The 22,699-nt window shown below is 41.7% G+C and overlaps 1 protein-coding gene and 1 long non-coding RNA gene across 5 annotated transcripts; both read left to right on the forward strand.

The window, feature by feature from the left end:
- The first annotated feature begins 1,866 nt into the window (after positions 1–1,866).
- Positions 1,867–19,234, forward strand: LOC147145865 (uncharacterized). 2 transcript variants are annotated; one of them, XR_015087012.1, is made up of 3 exons: positions 1,867–2,070; positions 4,331–4,451; positions 18,987–19,234. It is a non-coding gene; the product is annotated as an uncharacterized LOC147145865 (long non-coding RNA). The 2 variants fall into 2 exon arrangements; XR_015087013.1 differs by lacking the exon at positions 18,987–19,234 and adding an exon at positions 6,376–6,633.
- Positions 8,220–11,067, forward strand: adra2a (adrenoceptor alpha 2A). Of its 3 annotated transcripts, XM_086033415.1 has the most exons (3): positions 8,220–8,483; positions 9,198–9,910; positions 9,980–11,067. In XM_086033415.1, exons 2-3 carry the CDS (start codon positions 9,321–9,323, stop codon positions 10,584–10,586), a joined length of 1,197 nt encoding a protein of 398 aa, XP_085889541.1. In that variant the 5' UTR covers positions 8,220–8,483; positions 9,198–9,320; the 3' UTR covers positions 10,587–11,067. The 3 variants fall into 3 exon arrangements, with proteins under 3 accessions (XP_085889541.1, XP_085889539.1, XP_085889540.1); XM_086033413.1 differs by having other exon boundaries at positions 9,198–11,067; XM_086033414.1 differs by having other exon boundaries at positions 9,354–11,067.
- Positions 19,235–22,699: the final 3,465 nt, after the last annotated feature.

Below are 22,699 nucleotides of genomic sequence, written 5' to 3' on the forward strand. Positions count from 1 at the left end.
CATGTAAAAATGACATCAATACTAAAATGCCCCCTCCCAAAAGACTCTGTAGTGATCTAAGGTCTTTTTTTGTGATTAGATTTACAACAAATTGACACGCCCCCTTTTGGAGCTCGGCTTGTTATTTTTTCGGTCTCAGAGGTCTACGTCACAGGAGGGAGGCAAGCATGGTAATATTGCTCACTTTGTCAGTTCTGTTGTTCGATCGCCAACAAAATGCAAATGCACATTACTTCTCTTGTCCATTTCAACCTGTGGAAGTATAAAATGGTCCTGCACAATAGTTTGGATTTTATTGACATAAACCGTGAACTCATCATGATCACCTACACAAAATCAAAAATACCGTGGCGATCGCTTCCCCACTTACACAGGCTGACGCGGACAAGAGCATGAATGCGCACACGAACCCTGACTGGTTATATTGCAGACATTTAGCTACGCTAAACTTGTCAACGTGTCAACTCTCAGGAGGCGGACGGTGACTGGCAGCGGCAAGCAAAATAAGCAAGCAAATCATTGAAAGTACAATGATTTCCGATGGAGAGTTTGTAATCGGTCCCTCCAGTGACATCGACCGAACATGGATAGAACGGTAGGGGGCGTGGCCATTTTCTTCATTAAAAAGAGGCGTTATTCATGGAGTCGCTTATTTCCTCATTTCTCCCAAATGTATTGATAAAATATAAAATGCCAACTCTTTTCATTTTCCTGATCATAAAAGATATAAAATGAACTTGTTAGTGAAAGCATGGCCATCCCGACCCAACCATCCCTTTAAATGAACCTGGCATGCATGTGTCATGTGTCATCTTCCAAAGCGCTTATCCGGTACAGGGTCACGGGGAGGTGCTGGAGCCCATCCCAGCTGACAATGGGCGAAAGGCAGACTACTCCCTGAACTAGTCGCCAGCCAGTCGCAGGGGACACACAGACGCCGCCACTGAGCGGGAACCGATCCCACGCTGCCTGCACACAACTCAGGCGTGTGTACCACTACACCATCAGCGACACCTGGCATGCAAGTTAGGGGAGTTTTAGGAGAGAGCCGAAGTACGCTGAGAAAACCCACGCAAGCAGGGGGAAAACATGCATACTCCACGCAGGAAGACTGGAGCCAAGATTCGAACCACAAACCTCAAAGCGCAGCAATGAAGAAGTGTCCGATTAAATTTCCAATGTACTTCAATTTTTATGTGTTGTTTTAAATGACTTTGATGAGACTTACAGGGCACTTAGTCAGGTGCTCATACTGTATGTGTAATGATGCACTTGTTTTGATGGTCCCTCCTGTTCATACTGACCATTCAATGGTCCCTTCCCAATATGTAATTTATTGTTACAGAAGGCAGGGGAGAAGCCTGGTGCTCTTTTTTACAAGGCCTTAGATCAATAACCAGCAAGTATCAGCAGGAATTACAGAGTGGTGACAAAACTGCCGTTTGATTGCATTTTAGAAGCACAAGAAGAAATATTGGCCACACAAGTCGTGGTCCTTTGCTCCACAATGCAGCTGCACTTTTTCCAACATGCTGAGTGAGTGAGTGAGTGAGTGAGTGAGTGAGAGAGAGAGAGAGAGAGAGAGAGACGAGAGACGGATTGAGAGAGACGGATTGAGAGGTAGAGAGGGAGTGAGAGAGAGAATGATAGAAGAGAGAGAGAGAGAGAGATGGATTGAGAGAGAGTGATAGAGAGAGGGATTGAGAGAGGGAGTGAGGGAGAGAGGGAGAGGAAGTGAGAGAGAGGGGGTGAGAGAGAGAGAGAGTTGTGAATAAGATAATCGTGGTGAAAAGTGGAGTAATGCTCACCTTTTTGTTATATTACAGTCCAATGTACTGTATACAGAAAGTATCCTGTGATGTGAATTCATGCCCCTGTACAACGCTACCCCCTGCTGGTCAATTTAAAGACTCATTAAATAATAAAAAATACATGTCCCCACAGATTGCTGATGGAGAATGGCGCTGCCTAGAAGGCTCTTGGAGGAGACGACAGATGTCACTGTATCACTTCATCTGTACCTCCATGCATCGAGCGGCGTCACACCACACCAATGTTCAGCCCAAAATAGTGAGTGCACCTCTGCTGTTCGAAGACATCGCAATTACGCTGAAATATTCATACATGATACCACAGAGCACACACAAAGCCGTGATCCATTTTTAATTGCGCTTGTCGTCATTAGGTTCACTGTTGAGTTGGAGTCTATCTCAGTTATCTTTGGGCGAGAGGCGGAGTGTAGCCAATTAGTGCAAATAGGCTAGTGTCGACAACCAACCATTCACTTTCACATTAACAACTATGTACAATCTTGAACTCTTTAATGAACATAATGTGCACGTTTTGGGAAATTTGGAGAAAGCCATTTTCGTGCAGTCACGTCGCGCTGGTCTGATTTGCACTCCTCTCAGAAAAATGAGCTCTGGCTTGTTAAAAATGTGTTTTCCACGCTATTTTTATATGATGTCCGGTGGAATCTCCTCCGTCGCCTCGTTTTCAATTTCATAATTTTCATGCAGTATTTCGACGTTTATCGCACGCACGGCGGGATAAAATGTTGAAAGTTAGCTGCATCCTTTATACAACATACACAACACAATTTGGAGGTCTTTGGGGACATGCAGTTGAAGTTACATCCAATGTTGTCAAGGAACATGATACGTAATTGCCAACATTTGTTTCGCCTAACCTTGAATGGGGGAAGATGCAGGAGAGCTCACCGGGATAAGCTAGCCGTCCGTTGCCAAGGATTGTGCGTGTCAATTTAATTAGGTCTAATTAATTTAAAATGAATTATTTGTCAGTAATCAATTAACTATATTACTTGCCTTGTGAAATTGAACATTTTGTTGCGGTGAATCATCTTTATAATTCGGTCCAACGTAAGGAAATGATGAGGCCTCGCGATCTCACCTTCATTCTTTTTCTTAAAAATGGATCACAGGCAATTCTGTTGTTTTGAATTAGAAACAAGACAACATTTTTGCCCGCTTTTGGAAGCCTTTGAAATGTCAGAACTTCTTTAATTCTTAGCCTAGTGACAAAGTTGAAACACCGTTGTGGTTCTTTATTCCTAGCTCTTTCCGATGACATTGGATTTAATGGGGGGGGGGAAAAATTGGTTATCTCATACCTACATTAGGAACCATGCGAAACTAACTAAACACAGCTATGTCAAATAATATTTCCTGCATGTCATTGAGTGCTTTTCACCCCATCATGCCTCCTGTCACTGAACTGTCATGGTCAGGTGCTTCCAGTATATCTTGGGCACACACCACTGAGCTGCACACACCAGAGTGTGTGATTACTTGCCCTCACCCAAGTCAAACAATGTGCCTTTAATTTTCTCAGTAAGCGCTTAAAGGCTGGATTTGTAATGAAACATTTTCCCCTTGAAAGAGATAACCGTGTGCTATCATGAAGGACGAGAAAACTAACTGGAAATATATTAAAAATGTATTAGCTGATCCGCGAATGGGAGTATTTATACGCGTCCTGAAAGAACATGCTGCAATATGTTTTAGTTCTGTGCCGCATTTGTAAATGAACACTCCACTCCCGGTTTCTAAATAATATCCAGCACAAGACCTGTGAAATGATTGTGTTCGATCGTTCACATTTCACCGTCTGGACTCTACTACATAAAACTAACTTCACTTTATCATCTGACAAATATTGGATGCAGTTTTCTGCAGAAGAGTTGGAGAGCAGCTGAGCACATTAATGAGTAATGTAGTTCTCCCTCAGTTTCTCAAAAAGTTTCATTTCCCATCTTATGACCCTGGGGGGATTTTAAGTGTGCAACTTGGTGGCAATAAGGGCTCCACTTCCAATGTGGGAGTTTGTGAAAATAATGGTTCTCTCCATCTGGCTGGCATGTCAGGTAGGTGAGAAGGGAAGATGTGTCGCCCACGAAATAGCTCACAGATCATTTTTTTATTTGGTGGGCAATAATAAAGAGATATAGCCTAAAGTATTTTATTGATCATCAATCAGGAACACATTTTTGTTGCCATTCATGTTTATTTGATGTCTTCTGTCTTAGATGTTATGACAATACTTTTATGTATTTCATAGATTTTGTGTGTGTTTTAGAGCCCTAGTCAATCCTGTACCTAATATGTTGTGCACTGTAAACATGACATAAACATTTTTTGTGCAAAAATTCCCCCCCCTCCCCCTTGTTTTTGCTATGGTTGTGTTACGAAGTGTCACATTTTTACTTAAACACTTGTTGTGATGAGGTTGACTGGCAAAGGCAAATACTTTGCTCTGGCCTACATATTTGCCTTGTCACAGCTCGCTGTCTCGTGTCTCATGTCTCCAGCAAATACACGAGAGAAAAACCTGATGGACCAAAGTCGTCACGTCAAGGCAACGCGACTCATATTTACAGTGTGAGGATGACTGACAGCTTCCGCGTGCTTGCAACACTCCACACTTGCCAAGTGAGTATCGCTCAAGTTTCGTCCACTACTACACGAGTGAGATGGCGAGGTCTGCATTTCTCACGTGTGTTGCACTTGTCGCAAATGGAAGGTGGCTAAAGCCTAATGACAAAATGCTGGAGGTGATGCATCCACACACGCACGTAGTTTAGCGAGGCCCTGGCTGCTGCTAGGCAACCAGCTGCACACTGCAAAAAATGCCTTTCCCAACATGCCGTGTGGTTTGCTTTTAAAAGTACATCCATCCAGCCATGCATTTTCTTTCGGGCCAGAAGTGAGCTGGATCTTATTCCACATGTCTTTGGACAAGAGGCGGGACATACCCTGGACTGGTAACCATTCAATTGCAGGGCACATGTGGACAAACAACTGTACACTCTCACGTTCACAATCCGCCTGTGATTTCTACAACAACTACTGCAACTTGCATTCTCAAATTATTCTAGCTCTAACTGAAATGGATTACTTGAATGCATGATGCTAATACTTCTTGTTGGATAAGAAAACAGCTGTCTTTGTATTGCTTCTTTGGTCTTCCTGAATTGTGGCTAGTATTATGGCTTTTTGATTTGTTATATTTAATTGTGTTTTAGGCTATTTGAATTACATTTCGTGTCATAAATTCATTTGCCCTACCAAGTGCCTTCCACACTGGCCCCACATCAAATGTTCACACGCCATCTTATTTGGGGGCACATAAGCGGTAGTACGTAGTTATTTTTGGACCCAAAAATGAAAGGTACAAGATTCCAGTAAGTCAAAGAATAGATTTTAAAATCTTGCTGCTGCTCTATAAATCTCTAAACGGTCTCGGACCAAAATACATGCAAGATGTTTTAGTACCCTACAAAGTATCCAGACCCCTCAGGTTGTATGGGGCGGGTCTATTGTGTGTTCACAGAACCACAACTAGAAGTGAAGCAGCATCTAGTTATTATTCTCCGCACCAGTGGAACAAACTCCCCGAATGTGGTCAGCTCAGACTGTCAGTTCATTTTAATTAGGGCTGAAAACGTTATTATTTGGCGGCACGGTGGTCGACTGCTTAGCTAGTCTGCCTCACAGTTTAGAGGTCGTGGGGTCGATCCCGGCTCCGGCCTCCCTGTGTGGAGTTTGCATGTTCTCCCCGCCCGCGACCCTTGTGAAGATAAGCGTTATAGATAATGGATGGATGGAGTTCTTGCACTTAATGTTGGTTTCTTGCTCAGCAGTTTTGTGGCATTCTTGAATGATAATATTTATGCAAGAAAACCCTTTGCACTGAAAAAAATATTACACTTTGAGTTTTTGTTGTTTGCTTCAAACCCTATGTTGTTGGGTTAGCATAGTGGAACTTTTTCACATGCATCGAAAAATGTCTATCAAAAATAAAATATATTAAGAGCACATATTTTGTCAATTTTTAAAACAGCATTTTTGTCATACATCTGATTAGGAAGTGTGTGGTCCTATGTGGCTCCCCCATCACTGATGAAAAATTGTAGCCCCTAAAATTTTTATTATTATTATTATTAAGGTGCCTATCCCTGATCTATTGTATAATGTGATTGAATAACATGATAGGAAAGTATTAATTAGGATCTATCTGATATAGCTGTCTGTCAATAATACCACACGTAAATGTTAGGAAGACATGGGTGCATTATTGAGTGATTTAGAAATTAATAACACAATTGACATGTTGTAAAACACACATACCATTGACTCAAACAGGATTTTCCTCAAAATTAGAATAATATTATTTATTGCCATAACAGTGACTTTTTAATTTCTTTTAATACTTTTACTTTTTTATTCTCTTTAGAATCACTCAAGGTGAAATACATGGAGAGGGTGTCTTCCTCAAGGGCACCTCGTCAGTAGCCAGCAAGCATACTAGCATATCTCCAATAACTAGTTTCTATTTTAACATTTCTGTCCACAGCGGACTTCAACTGGTGACCCTCCGGCTATAAAATCCAAGTCATTACAGATGAGCCACTGTTGTCCCCTGTGGTGGTCCTAGCTTGAATGGTACCCTGTGCAAGGCCCCCTTTGGTACACCACAACATCAAACATGCATGGACTGATGGAATGTTATTATGTTATTGATTCAACTTTCAATACGGGAATAGCATCAATACAAAATAAAACAGAGGGTCTATTTAAATGCACATTGACAGCTTTTGCTGTTCAACTTTCAGGAGACCAACATTTTTCCAAGAATACTGACTTGTTGATGTAATGTCAATTCATTTTTACTGAAAAAAAAAAAAAAAAGTTAAGAACAATGTAACTTGCAATTGCCACTTGTGAAACAATAACACGGCCTCCATCACTGGTTAGCTTGCACTTTTTCATTAACAAATTCACATGCAGCCATGATATTTTCAGTTTCAACCAACAACGTTGCTAACCTTAACTCCTTCGCGAAATCCAGAAAACAACATAGAAATTGTACTTCCTTGACATCGATAAAATCTCACTTCAAAGAGGGTTTACACCATCAGGATTTTGGAGCCAATCAGCGAGTTTAAAAAAAAAAAAGGATAACCGATCATCAATTCGATCAGAAGATGGACCAATCTATCAAATCTACTTAAATATCATGGCTATTACTGTTCAGTCGACCCCAACTATTCGTGGGGGATTGGGACCGGCCTGGCCCATGACTAGTCAAAATTTACATTTAATTGATGCCCATTGAAATGCACATACTAACAATTAAACCTGAACAATTCTGCCAAAAAACGCTGATAAAAACATTTAATAAATGGAAAATGGGGGGATTGCCCATACCGCAAAATTATTAAAACCTATTACGAGAAAAAACTGAAAAAAAAATCTGACTGCATATAGTGAGAAACCTTGGATTATTAACAATGGCAGCACAGAATGTTCCTGGAGTGAATCATATGTGTTTTCTGTAATGTCTTATTTTGCGGATCTGAATAATTACGTCAGTGATGGATGGTAAATTATGACATTACAACTGATCACTGATTTTGCATAAAATGCCAACTATCTGCCAATCCAATGCAGCCGATCAGATCTGTTTAAAGTGTAACTTCAACATTCCAAAGCAAAATTCTTGAATGGATCTTATAACGTCTCGACAAATTCCCTATATAGACAACATTTCTGGAGGCATGCGGGGGGACATTGATACCCCGCCAGAAATGACGCCCCGGGACATTACACGTATAAACCATCACTGGCTGCCGGATGGTATATTGTACCCATATTATAACTGTAAAGACGAAAGCAGTCCTACATTGAAAAGTGCCAATATGAATGATGAATTCAAATCTCACCGCATTTTACTAAAAACAGAGCCGTGATCAAATTTGGTTCCTGACCTAAATTTTGGGAAACGTGTTCTTGAAGAAAATGACCACAAATGCTCACTTCGGTACATCAAGTGGGCTTGTCCCCTGGATTGTCCTCACCTTGGTGATGGTCATATTAGTTTGGCCCTGGACCTCGACACCGAGGAACAAAAGCGCCATTAATGCCATTACTTTCACCTACATGCGTTTAACCTCTTTGACGTAGCCGCGGTGATGAAGCTAAACAAAATATCCTCCACACTTGCAACTGCTCGTTTTATTTATATATATTTTTTTAATTTCTTTTGTTTATTTATTATTTTAGTTGGCACTGGCACACGTCGCGGCGCCCGCATGTTGCGCGGAGCTGCGTGGCGCACGGCGGTCAGCGGGTCACTTCTTACAGCGTGCGGGCTATAAAGCGAGGGAGTGGCGCCCGGCTAAGCGCACTTGGAGAACAACAAGCCCCCGGCACGCACACCGCAGCTCAGCAGCGGCCGCTTAGCGCAACAACGCAATAAGAACATGATTGGCGCTTTACGGGCTCCACCGATGCTGGGCGCGAGTACGTGCCACAAGCCCGTGGAAGGTGGTCCGGGCAGGAAGGATTTCGTATCCGCCTCGTGGATGGATCTTCTTGGCTTCCTTATGATCCGCTTCAAGAAGTTACACGCCGACAGTTGTTAATGTCACTCCGCCACCCAGAGGGTCACTGCTGCCTCAGGTAACATAATTTGCACTTTAAACTTTTTAAATGTCGTCATTGACGTAATATAGTTTAAGTATTGGAGCTTTCATCATAGAAGTATATAAACCGATTTGATAACCTCACCCCCAAAATATGTTTTCATCTTCACACTTACACACAAGTAATTTACACTTTAGCCTGTTGAAACGTTTTTTCCTTGTGTTCTTGTAATTACTTACGTAATTAATTTTCTAGCTGTCATTTGTCATTTCAGTCATATAAAGTGTACATTGCGAAGCAAAATAGAACATTTCCTGAATCTTGTATCACGGAGTACTAATACAAAGACATAAGACATGATTATCTCTCTTTTTTTTTTTTTTTAAAGAAAGACCTATAATGGAACATATTTATTTATTTATTTATTAAGAGACTGGGATATGCTTCATATAGCTTTGCTGAAACAACAAATGAAATGGTGATGCTATAGTGTGCTTCCTGAGTGCTGTCTAGGTTCCCTTGAGCAAGGCAATGAGTCCCCCACAATTTAATTAAGGACACCCCTTTTCATTACTGGAAAGGGGAGGGGCCGCTGTTGCATTGACAATTCTCTGTTCATGTGTGTAACACAACAACAGTGATGTAAATTACTGTAGTATTATAAATTAATAGTACTTATAATATCTATAATATGATATGACTAGAAAATAGTTCGTATCAATAAAAACTGATTGAACTTCACATTTTCAGATGGCCAAAACACCTTCTCAGTGACCAGTCAGTGCACCATGAGAGAGAGCAGCCTGTCCCCAAAGGACTGATTCATTTCCTCTCAGCCCCATGTCGACCGTCTAGCTGTCTGCTTCCTTGTGGATGATATTTGTCAACCTGGCATTGATCGCGCAGGAATCGGGACAATCTGCCACCATGGGGTTCGACAACGACACCAACCAGACGCTCGCAGGGGTGAGCCCGTTGAGCCTGCACATCTCCCTGCCACTCACAGTGCTGGTGAGCATCATAATCCTGCTCACTGTGTTTGGAAACGTACTGGTGGTTATCGCTGTGTTTACAAGCCGGGCTCTGAAGGCGCCACAGAACCTCTTCCTGGTGTCTCTGGCGTCGGCGGACATTTTAGTGGCCACCTTGGTGATGCCCTTCTCCTTGGCCAATGAGATCATGAGATATTGGTACTTTGGGGAGGTATGGTGCGAGATCTATCTGGCCCTAGACGTTCTTTTCTGCACCGCCTCCATCGCACACCTGTGCGCCATCAGCCTGGACCGCTACTGGTCCATCACGCAGGCCATCGAGTACAACATGAAGAGGACGCCGCGCCGCATCAAGTGCATCATCTTCATCGTGTGGGTCATTGCGGCCGTTATCTCCTTCCCACCGCTAATCACCATGGAGAAGGAAAACAGCAAGGAGGACCCCGTTTGCAAGATCAACACGGAAAAGTGGTACGTCATCTCCTCTTGCATCGGCTCCTTCTTCCTCCCCTGTGTCATCATGGTGCTGGTCTATGTCAGGATCTACCAGATCGCCAAAAAGAGGACGCGGGCACCGCCGGGGGACCGCAAGCGGGTAGACAAGTCGAACGCCGTCGCAACTTCCAACCAGAAGGAGAACGGGGTGGCCGCAGGTGAAGCCGAGAAGCTGAAGGAGCATGAGGACATCGAGCTGAAGGAAGGAGTCGGGGGCAAAGAAGGCGAGGTCAACGGCGTGGACATTGAAGAGTCGTCCTCTTCCGACCACAAAGTCAACAATCCCTGCTCTATGAAGAAGAAGGCCGCCAAGGGCAGAAGTAAAATCAAGCCGGGGGACAGCGAGGTGCAGAAGAAAAGCTCTAAAGGAAGCCGCTGGAAGGGCCGGCAGAACCGAGAGAAACGATTCACCTTCGTCCTGGCGGTTGTCATTGGAGTGTTCGTCATCTGCTGGTTCCCCTTCTTCTTTACGTACATGCTGATGACACTGTGCAAGTCGTGCCCCGTCCCAGACACCCTCTTCAAGTTCTTCTTCTGGTTCGGCTACTGCAACAGCGCGCTGAACCCCATCATCTACACCATCTTCAACAATGACTTCCGCAGGTCCTTCAAGAAGATCCTGTGCAAAAGGGATGCTAGACGATATGGATGACGGACTGCGGCTCTTGTAAATACCTTTTTTGTCCACATTTTCCGCACATAACTGATATGACGAATATGTTAATGTGCTCCTAGTGTGTGACTGCTCGGAGAGCAGTGGCATAGAGTTGGTAGCCAGCGTCCAGGCAAATATATGTGGGCCTGTGGCATGGCTCACGTCCACCAATTGGGCGCTGACCCCTTTGGGCTACCGTAATGCAAGCTCCTGCTCGAGAATTCAGTGAGCCAAAACGCGTGTGGGGTCGGCATATTGAACAAACCGCATTGTGTTTGTTTGTGGCGCTGCCCATCACTCTGTCCATTTTCATCAATTTGAGAAAAATTCAAAAAAAAACATTGCCGGTATCTGAAATAATCTGTACTACTACATTTACTCTAAAAAGACTATATTTGGTCCCAGTAAACAGAGTCAAATTTGAGAGTAAAATACTCAGCGTAAAATTCTTAGAGTCAATTTTACGCTGCTGAATGCTGGCCGGTATCTGAAATAATCAGATCTGTACTACTTCTATGACTGTACAATGTACGCAGTACATTTCGTAGAGTACATTTCACTCTAAAAAGACAATGTTTGGTCCCAGTAAACAGAGTAAAATATTCCGCGTAAAATTTACTCTGAGAATTTTATGCAGAATATTTGACTCTCAAATTCTACTCTGTTCACTGGGACCAAACATACAGTAGTGTCTTTGAGAGTAAAATGTACTCTCCAAAATTTACTGGGTACATTTGTGCAGTCATAGAAGTAGTACAGATCTGATTTTTTCAGATACCGGCCAGCATTCAGCAGCGTAAAATTCACTCTTAGAATTTTACGCTGTATATTTTACTCTCAAATTTGACTCTTTTTACTGGGACCAAATATAGTCTTTTTGTACTCTACAAAATGGACCATCTACATTATTCTTCATTTCAAGTTTTGTCCCCAGAAACCGCCCGCCCCCAATTTTTTTCTCCTGAGGAGGCCGCGCCCCCCACCCCCGCCCCCTTCCCTCCACGCTACGCCACTACTGGAGAAGCTTTTGCAAACCTATCTTACATGCACCATTTACTTGATTCCTGTTGATTTTTACAAAGCATCTTCCACAACAGCTTCAGCACAGACCTCGATAACACACGGGAGCGCTCGGCAGTAAATTTATTGTAAATGTCGTTTTTATCTTTTTATAAAGACATCTAAGTCAATGGCATTCTTTTATTTTGCTATAATTTGATGTAGAAAACCTGTCTGAATATTGCTATGGAACCTGTATTGTGCCATTTTGTACGACATGAAAACTGTCTGATGTCTGTCTGGTGGGGAAATGGTGCCACATGAATAAAACCCATTCGCTGAAACTGTTTCTAGGCTGCACATTAACTTGTGATATCAATTTTGTGATGTCATCTCGCATCAACACACCCACACACACACGCACACACGCATGCAAATGTTGGACCCCCCCCACCCACCACACACACACACAGTCGGAATTTATTCCAACAAGAGATTCGACAGAGATCTGTAAATGGAAGCTGGGGTTTTATCTCAATCATGTGGTAAAGAAGAAGTCCACTTTAATGAATAGATGTAAATTAGTGACCACGAGTGACCTTTCCACCAAAATCTAAGAGAAAAAAGTAAACCACCAGTGAGTCTGACCTTTACAAGCAATTAAAAAGGGAGCCACTTTAATGAGCCTGAACTCAACATGTGTAAATATTGTCTGGGCCTGAATTAATCATGACTGCGATTAGATAGAGGTTGTTTTGTTTCATATTGCTGATTCTCCACAGAAAATAACATTTCTCATTATCTGGTATAGGCTTCAGGGTTTAGAGCTTATGAATCCAGTGTGTGTGAAGCACTGAGATGCAAGAAATCACAGAGGTAATGGTTCGTTTTCACTTTTGTGTTGTGGTGTATGCGTCATAAAGTAACAAGCTTGTCAAACCAGAATGTCTCTCCCTTTTCGCACCTCGCTCTGTCAAGCAGAAAGAGACAGGTGGTGGGTAAAACAAAAGAGCCGCGGTGAATACGCAGAATTTCGCTTTTCCCAGCAGAGGGAGTTTAAGTAAAAGTGTTCCGTCTGCCAGGCGCAGGATTTTAACAAGGCCCTCCTCAGGAAGATCAATGGTGCTTCTGAGACTTTCTCTGCTAATCCGTCTAGTGGCTGCTGTGTGCCGAGTGTCTTCCTGTAAGTCTACATCATTTCAACGTGTGGGTCTGTGAGAAAGAGGGAGGGTGCGTGAAAATGTGGATTTGAACATGTAAACAGTTGGCAGATGCTTCGCTGGCTTCACAAGTTCACTGTCTTGTAACAGTAGCGGAGAGTGACTGAACTTTAAAGGAAAACATTATGTATTTTCCCACACAATTTGAGATGTGGTAAAGGATGCCTGAGACGTGTTGCGTCGAGACAAGCCGCAAGCAAGCGGATCTTGGGGCGGCAGGAGCTCAGTCTGCAAGAAACTGGGCCTTGGAGTCGGGGGGTATGGTTGGAGTCCCAAAAATGAAAAAATGTGGAAAAAAAGCTTTGGAGAGTGCGAGTCTGCTTGCTGGCTACTGCTGTGGTGCCCTAGAGCAAGGCAAATGGTGCAGCGCCTGTTTCGCTCTGAATCTTTCCTTGCAATGCGTCCACAGTTGTGACCTGGATCCATGTGCAGTGTGCAACAAATTGTATACCACAGAGTGACAATTGAATTCCCCGCTAAGAGACTATAATAAGTATAATAAATAAATACAATAAGAAAAAAAAAAAAATTCAATCAGCAGAACTACCAAGTCATGGAGAGGAAAACTCTGTGTGGGGGCTGCATTATGAAAATAAACATTCAGAATAGCTTGCTCACATACTTACTTTGAGAAATAGGCAGCTCACAAAATGTTTACTTTAACACTTGGTGGGTGGGCAGGTAGGCTACTTCAGAGACCCAATTATTATACAGCCACCGTACCACCTGAGCCATTGCGCTCCTAATGTGACTTTGGTAAATCACTGATGTCAGGCGGAATACTTGTACCTCCACAACGAGAGGATTTGTGCGCATGTGTGTGTGTGTGGAGGGAACACCATTCATTTACTAACTCACACTAGGTATGACAACATACCTCATGTGGTAGAGTGGCCATTTCCTAACTTGAAGGTTGTTGGTATGTTCCTTGTGTGACTTTTTATTTTTTTTTAAAACTAATGCAATGCAAGTAAAATTAACTCAAAAACTCACCTTGTAAAATTTACTTCTAATTTCTAAGTGAAAAAACTTTTTTTATTTTTTTCAAGTAAATAGCTCTCCAAATGGGTTTCTGTGTAAAATCTACTCTGAATATTATTTTCTTCCAAGTGTACATTTGATTCTGTTTGGACAGGGACCAAATATAGTTTCTTTTTAGAGTAAAATGTACTCTCTGAAATTTACTGTGTAGCAGCACCAACACCATAACAAGGGTAACAACAACGCTTTAATAGGGTCACTATGGTGACACTTAAACATGCAGCAGATACCACAGAACAAATATATAAAGCGCCTGAATGATACAAGCAACACAAAAACTGGGGTATTTTGCGGCTACAACAATAAACGTGAAGCCGCGTTTTTATGTAACTACTTTATATTAGCAGCGTCCTCCTGAAATGCACCAAAGAACAAATATAAAGTCTGTGAAAAAACATGTCACCCTCACCCTAACGCTAAATGAAGAGCCACGCGCAACAAATTGGCCACAAAGCTGTCTTTGTGCTTTTTTAATTTATTTTTTTATTACTTATTTGCTAGCCTGTGGCTTTAATATTACCGTTACGCTGCCGAGAAAATTAGAAGCTTGACATGCGTCAAAGAGTCCGCCATAGACGGATGTAACAGAGAGAACGCAGTCACTTATCAAAAGAATATATTATTCCGCCTCGCGTAATGAATAAACCGGAGGTAGTGTACGTTTTTTATTCTTTCATCTGCGCGGCCCGCCGTGACTTGGTGCCGAGTTTTTGCTTGGGTCACACTAGTCACCCGCATCACTAATTCTCCTTGAAATGTGATTACCACATTGTCTATGTCAACTTTGTATATTTTGTCTTTTGGATGTCCTACGTCATCACTTTGGTTGTTTTCGCCAGCTGTTTTGCCCGGGTCACGGCTGTCAAATCGTTCCTGCCTCCTGTGCCCCTTACTTTGCTTGGGTCAGATGTGTAACTCACATCAAATATTCCCCTCATGTTGCATGTCACCTTTACGGCCTATTTTGTTGGTGTCACCTATGTAATCCATGTCATTATTATTATTTATGCTCCAAACAGTATGTTGCCTATATTGCCTGCTCACCTATTCTCTGTCACCTAGAATGCTTATGTTCCCTGTTTTCTATCCCGCCCATGATGCAAATACCGTATCACCTCACGTAGGTTTGAAAGGGCAATTGCACATTTGAATATTATATTTTGTCTCTTTTGAAGCCCATATAAGCATCTTTGATTTGTTTGGACTCATTGCAAAGTGTGAAAAAAACCCAGCAGGGCATTTGACGCTCATCGATAAATGTGTCCATTTTGCTTGTCTTTGCCTTTTTCTCTCACTATCTGTTCGCATCTTTGTAATTCACTCATCACCAAGTAACGGTGATTACTTACTGAGAGCCTATTGGAGGAAGACAGCTGTTGAAGTCAGAAGATCCCCTCCACCCCCATACACAGACAAACACGCATGCGCACGCGTCGCCTCTGGGAATCAAATGGAAGCATGGATCATCATGTTAGAGTGCACATCTGTCACCAGAAGGCTGAGCTGGGTGGCTGAATAGGACTACAATTCAAAGAGACGGGGGACAAAGTGTCAACAGGAGCGGGAAAACTTTGAGGACAAGCGCTCATTTGTACCCGAGAATGAGACGAGGCACAAAAGTTTCATTTGTAACACATCTGAAACCAAAGGCTGATTTCATTTCTTTGCGTACGGACGTGGGAGGATGGGCGTGTCGGCTGTGTGCAAACGCTCCGTAGGTGTTGGGGTGAAAAGGACGCAGTGATGATGAGTGTTAAGTGTGGCACCCACATACGACAAACTGGTGCGCATGTGTTTTTCAGAGTGACATCCACCCATTTGGGATGGTTTCAATGTGACTATTTACAGAGTCACCGATGACTCACGCTTGTTTTTTTCCCTACTTATTAGTCCCACTTGAATATGGCAATTTCACAGGGGTGTCTTTGCCGTCTACGTGACCAGCACCACGCAGGAGTGTTTGCGGGGCAAGCAGCGTCATTGCTTGCCGTTGGCTCATTTTTCAGAGAAGACTTTCAAAAAGTGTCTCAGAGCTATCATTTCAAATGGGATTCCGGTCTCATTAAGAGGAGCTGATTAGCTGTCAAGCCTCTGGGTATGATTGGAACCGCAAAACAATGCCGGGCCAGCGGATATTTCCCTGGAAAATAATTTGTCTAGACAAATCTATTTTCCAGGAGCTCATTATGATCGAGAGCAATCAGCTCTGATGGTCCCAGAGACCACGCTGCATTATGCAATGTGATTATTAGACCTGCCAGGCAATTCATTCTGGCCGAAGGAGGGACATGTTGCTGGCTTTCATGTCCCTGTTTGAAAATGTTTTCAAAGTTGAAAGAGTGGGAGCCCAAATTTCAAAATAGTTCAGTTTCATGCCGGAAAAATTTAGGGGGGGGTGGCAATATGGATGAGAAATTCATGATTACAACACGGAAATAAAGAGAGTTTCTCAACTGAATGCAGGCAACTCCCAGGGTGACGACAGTAATAGAAAACCCATCGGAGCATGAGGAGAGCTCACAGCCAGCCTCTGATAGTAAGAGTCAGCACTGTAAAGTTGCACCTACTGTTTACTTTATTCAATCAAATGATTTTTAACAGTCTCCATGGTAACTTGGTACGTCCACTGCTTTCATGTCACGTCCTCCTCCTTGGATGGGGCCCAGCTACTAGACGTCACCTGGCTAAAGTGCGGAACGTAAAAGCTTGAATTCACTTCTCACTTATGCATACTGTGCAAATGAAGACTTATCAATATTCTTGCTCTGACTGAAAGAAGGCCGTGTAAAAAGATGGAAATCCTGACATTATGCTAAATACAGATCAACATCAATGAGTACACCCTGTTTGAAAAGGAAGGTTTTTTTTTTAGCTATTTCTCAGTAAACAAACAATTTTCAGAATTTTCATGAGGGGGACTTACAATATCTCACCTGATTGAATTTTTTAATTCATCTGGAGCCTTGCTTACGCTTTTGTATGAAAACCTTTTGGGTTTTCACCAAACTGCCTGTTGTAAGTGTGCAGAAGAGCATGCTGATGTCCAAATTAAACATAAGCCATTAATCATCTTTATGTAAAACATCCATCCATCCATTATCTATACCGCTTCTCCTCACAAGGGTCGCGGGCATGCTGGAGCCTACTATCCCAGCTGTCTTTGGGCAGTAGGCAGGGTACACCCTGAACTGGTTGCCAGCCAATCGCAGGGCACACAGAGACAACCATTCACACTCACAATCACACCTAGGGGCAATTTAGAATGTTCAATGAACCTACCATGCATGTTTTTGGAATGTGGGAGGAAACCAGAGTACCCGGAGAAAACCCACGCAGGCACGGGGAGAACATGCAAACTCCACACAGGAAGGCCAGGGCCGGAATCAAACCCGCGACCTTTGCACTGTGAGGCGGACGTGCTAACCAGTCGCCCGCCGTGCCGCCCTTATGTAAAACATGTTTCATGAATCACATTTCTGAGAGAGGAGAAGAAATACACTTAGAGTTATTGTGAAGCCAATGTGTATTTATTATTATTATTTTTTAAATAACATCACACAAAATGTTTGTCAAATGTTCTGGCCTGCTTTGCTACAGTAATTTTTGCTCAGGATCATGGGAGGATAAAGTGGATTTATGTCAGTCAAGGGACTGTTTCTGTTTTTGTTGTTTGACCATTTTAGATGCTAGTAATGTCTCTTTATATTAAACTGTTGCTCTGTTTGCTCTTGAGCCTTGGCCAAGGATATTTAAGGGTTTCCACTCCTCTGGAATGTACTTAAAAGTAAAACAAATATGTCCGTTAAAGTGCTGTGGTTTATTAAAATAAAAATCTTATAATAGCTTTACTGGAACCATCTTCAATTCACAAGTTAGAGCCCTGTGAGTAATGTCAACTCAAAATGCCATGCCCATAAAAATTGTTTTGAATTGAATTTTGTCTTTTAGGTCCATATGTTGTTTCCATTTGAATGAAAAAACATTATTTTGAGAAATATTCACTATTTACATGTGTTCGGTTAAAAAAATATTGATTGAGTTTGATGAATGATATGATATGATATGATGTGATGTTATAATATATTATATTATAACATTAAATAATATAATATAATCCTTAGTTAAACAGATAATTCAATTTGACACCTAAAATGAAATTATTAATAGATTTAAGATAATGTGGTTCAGTTTTTTGTGTTGTCTGAAAAACTGAAAAAATGACACGCCATTATTCTAAGGGGAGCCATTATTCTGGAGTACATTTCTTGGAGCCACAGACTCAAGTTTTTCTGTTAGTAACCATCAACCATCAACAAGTTCCCTACACGTACATACAGTATGCACAACAACCAAAGTAAAAGTGATGCACTGCAATGATCTCTTACTTTTACTATATAGTTAAAAGTGAAAGAAATTTGTTATTTCGGTATAGATTTTCAGCCAAAATGAAAAGTTTTTGGACCGAAACCAAAGGCTGATTTCATTTCTTTCGATCCACTACTTGGGTCAATTTGAACCAACTTTCTGGGTTGTTTTTGCAGAAAACAATCCAGAAAATTAGTACGTCTGTACAAAACAACCCCAAAAAACAGGTAGTTTTGGACAAAACAACCCCCAAAATTGGGATGTTTTATACAAAACAACGCAAGAAGGTGGGTCATATTTACCCAATTAGTAGATCCGTCCATTTTTGACCCAAAATTGTGTTATTTTTAACCCAACTGTTTCTAGAGTGAAAGCAACTTTAACATGCATAGAAAGGCAACTCAATAAATGGAGATGATGAAGCGTGTAAGTTGAATTTCCCCTTGAAAGATTAGAATCAGTTTAACTCTGTTTTTTTATTTATTTATTTATTTTTTTAAAGTTGATGAGTTGACCTCTTTCTAGTGGACACACACAAACACAGCGCCTGCCAGTCATCGAACAGAAGTCAAGGGCTGTTTCGTCTGCTGATCATAGTGAAGAGTTGCATTAGAGCTTTTAATATGGTGGAAGATGAAAAAAACAAACAAAAAAAAACATCCCCTGCACAGCATGTAGCGGCGCACTGTGTGGCTCTGCAATGACCACAGATAAAAGCTCTCTTTCATGACTCTTCTGGACCTGTGTGATAAAACCTCAGCTCTCTCCACAGATGATGGACAGCCCAGAAGAATAGAAGTTTGCCAGGGTGAGAGCAGCGGGGCCAGTGTGGAGGAGAGGGCAGCACAAGTGGGAAGCGCTGGTGTCTGTAATGGCTGTCTAGTGTACGCATGATGGGCGGGCCAGTGGGCGTTTGAAGGAGTTTGCATCGAAGCACTCACTCACTGCAGCTCTAGCCTCTTACTTCATGGACGCCACTGTTTGGTAAATAGCTCTGCGTTTGTCATGCATATGCTTTAAAGACCCAGATGGACGATTACAATGTCTCATAGGTTTCTTTAGGGTTTCTCTTAGCGAGACCGTTTGAACAATTGCGCAGAGCATCAAGAAAGTTTTCACAGTGCTTTACTTTTTCCACATTTTGTTTTGTTAAAACATTGTTACAAAATGGGGTAAATTACACTGGGCAACAGCAAATTTTAATTAGAAATGGCTTTATGTGTTCCTAAATGTATTTTTCACACAACCTCAAGTCATTTGTCCAAGTAAAACATTATGTAAAAGCTTTACAGTTTCCGGCAAATTGACCTCATTATTGGTTCTCGATTAAAAATATTTCCCCTAAAATCCCTGAGCGTCAACTTCTCACAAAATGAGAGAAAATCAACAAAAGTGCATCAGAGATAATCATTCCACCCACTCCTTTAAGGTCCATTAAACACAATTTATTTAACCCAATGAACTAATGTTCTTTTCTTCTTGTGGGTTATTCTAATGTGGTGTTTAAACATGATGCTAATGTTTTATTCAAACTGACAATCCTCTATCAGTAAACAGTTCATAGTGTAGTAGGTGCCTTAATGACATACAGCAAAACCTCATCAGTGGTGCTAGCGCTATGGCACTGGCATATTTGGCTGCCAATGGAACTGGTTCCCTTGTATTTATTAATGATGTGACTGCTAACAAAAGCGGCAGGATGAATTCTGAAGTTTTTCAGGCAATATTATCAGCTCATATTCAGCCAAATGCTTCATAACTCATTGGAATGGCACTTCTCAGTGCAGATAGACAATGACCCGAAGCATACTGCATGTTTTTTTAAGGCAAAGAAGTGGAACGTTATGCAAATAGGCAAGTAAATCACCTGACCTGAATCCAATTGAGCATACATGAAGACAGTTGCTGTAGAGGGCTGACACAGCACCACCAAGTATTCAAGAGGGAATGTTTGACCTATGATGTTAATTAATTCCATTACTTTGGTTAAAAGTAGGAGTAATTCCCACTAAGGGTGTCAAAATAGACCATTAATTGCAATCAATTAATTACAGTCACAGTTAAAGCGTATTAATTGCGCATTAATTGCGATCAATTAATTACAGTCACAGTTAAAGCGTATTAATTGCGTTAATCTAATTTTTAACCTTGAACTTTACTGTGTCTGTATGATGATGAGATCCGTTTTGATGCGTGGGGCTTGTGCCTGAGTTGTCGGGGTGTAAAAAACAATGGTCAGTGTCACACCCTGAAGTGGACACTGATTGGCTGTTATTGTGTTCGGCATAACATGATAGGCTCCATTGTAGGTGGGAGGTCAAGTACAGGAGCAGAGAGAAGACGCGAGGAGGAGCATGTGAGAGTTGTTGGTTCAATGAATGGTAAATTTAAGAAAAAGGCCCTAAAGGCAGAGTGATATGCCTTTAGGTGATATGCGTTCTTTGTCAGAAGGACTTTGCTTACCAAAGAAGCCGTCCAAGCCTAACACATAAATGCAAAGCAACCAGCCGCGAATAAAGCCACAGCTAATGATAGCAACAAAGATTCTGTAGAGAGCAAAGCTCAATTGTGGTGGTGTTTAGAGCCAAAAAGATGAGAGTTGTGTTGATGGCCCAATATTTATGGACCTGACTGTATATGTTTCGAACATTGGTCAATACACCACACGGATCAAGAATTAGGGTATATTTTTCACCCTCTCGAAACAGCCCTCTTAACTCATTCACTGCCAGACATTTTCAGACCCTCTTTTACTCTAACGTTTGAAAAAAATTGAAAAAAATATAAATAAATTCCTGGGATTGAATGGCTTTACAGTGAAAAGACAAGTACATTCGTCAATGGCAGTGAATGAGTTAAGAATAGCTGGTTTTAAGGGCTGCATCCCACAACATTGCAGCTCTGCTTATCTGTTGGCTTTTTAACCATAGTGGTTCTGTGTAGTTTGCTTCACTTGTGATAAAACAAAATGGCAGCTATCACACTCTTCACCCTGGTAGCTCACCCAAAAATTACTTGGTTGTGTAATTTTGCACTTGATGAGGGGGCAGGCTCTCCAGAGACATAACTATTTGTACAGAAGCAATTGAAAAGTCAATTTTCTCCAAGTATGTCCTCCTTAAGAAAAACAACATCCCTGTGTCAATTTCTGCTGCTCCATACAGAATCATTTTTGTGCTGACGTGTTCTGCAACAGTCACTAAGTGATGGGTTTGTCCAAACGGAGCCTTTTCAAAGCAGTGCAGTTATTGTGTGAACGATCATAAAGCCATTATGTTGCTCAATAGCTTCCAGTAACAGTAATCTGATATTGTTCTCCTTTCATAACTGCTTCCCTTCAGATGACCCACTGAAGCCTACGGGACAAATCGTGTTGACTACTCCATGCTATGTACACTAATGTCCATACACACCTACTGTTAAGACACGGAAATTCGAACTCACATATCATTGTTTTGTAGTCATAGTTTTCAAATTAGCCTTTGGAAACCATGTTAGTTGTTGGTACTTGAATGTTTGGTGTAGAGTAAGCAAAACTCCCCCAAAAGAATGACCGTCTATCCTCAGATTGTGACATCCTTTAATAAGAGACACTGTTCCTCATTTAGTCACCAGCAAATTAAAACACCTCCTCATTTACAGTACACACACCCCAGGAGTAAAATTATCAGGTGCTAAATAACTTACAGGTAGGTACATTTTGGTACATTACTCCCTATTTACACAAATTCTGAGACTTTTATTCTTGAAACAAGCTAACACATGTGGACGGGGGTGACAACAAACAAATCACTTCATAACAAAGGACAAGCAAAATCCATACCGGGACAGGGCAAACCTGGAAAAAAAAATCATTGTACAGTATACAGGAACCTTTTTCTGTACTGTGTTAAAGATGTAAACAAAAGTACAATAATGAAAACAATTTGTGGGACACAGAAGAGATGAAACCAAGCTAAAATAGCTGTTTCACAAGACGGACAGAACATGGACAAAACCTTATCTTGCACTCTTTCCTCTGCAAGATGTTTGATTGACACAAGGCATCCATCTAACAGTTGCTTCCTGTGCATAACATGACGCCAAAACAAAAATGGCATTTTGGAGTGTCAAAACCGCAAAGGTTTGCAAAACAGATCTCGAAATGGAGATTTTTTAAAATGCCAACGTAAACATGCTCGTCTGATCACTTACTCAACACAATGCTTCCTTCAAACTGAGGACCAAGAGCTAAAACGGGTCGTCTTGGTGTATAAAGTTCATCAGAGCGCTTCTGCTTCTCTTGTTCGGCAGCTCAATTAATTCCACCTCCTTCACCTCATTTTTCATAGGAACCAACATTAAAATAACTAGACTTGTATGAGGCAATTACGCATTCCATTCATACACCATTGTAACACAGAAATAATAATTGTCATTTAAATGAAGAATGGAACTCTGGAGGTGAATAGATAAATGCCCCTGACCTCCACTATGCAATGTTTT

Source organism: Filicampus tigris, chromosome 6 (genome assembly GCF_054856515.1).
Source record: "Filicampus tigris isolate MCC_2025a chromosome 6, RoL_Ftig_1.0, whole genome shotgun sequence".
NCBI lineage: Eukaryota > Metazoa > Chordata > Actinopteri > Syngnathiformes > Syngnathidae > Filicampus > Filicampus tigris.

Coding starts and splice junctions, on each gene's coding strand:
- adra2a (XM_086033413.1), top strand. CDS start 9,321: ATGATATTTGTCAACCTGGCATTGATCGCGCAGGAATCGGGACAATCT.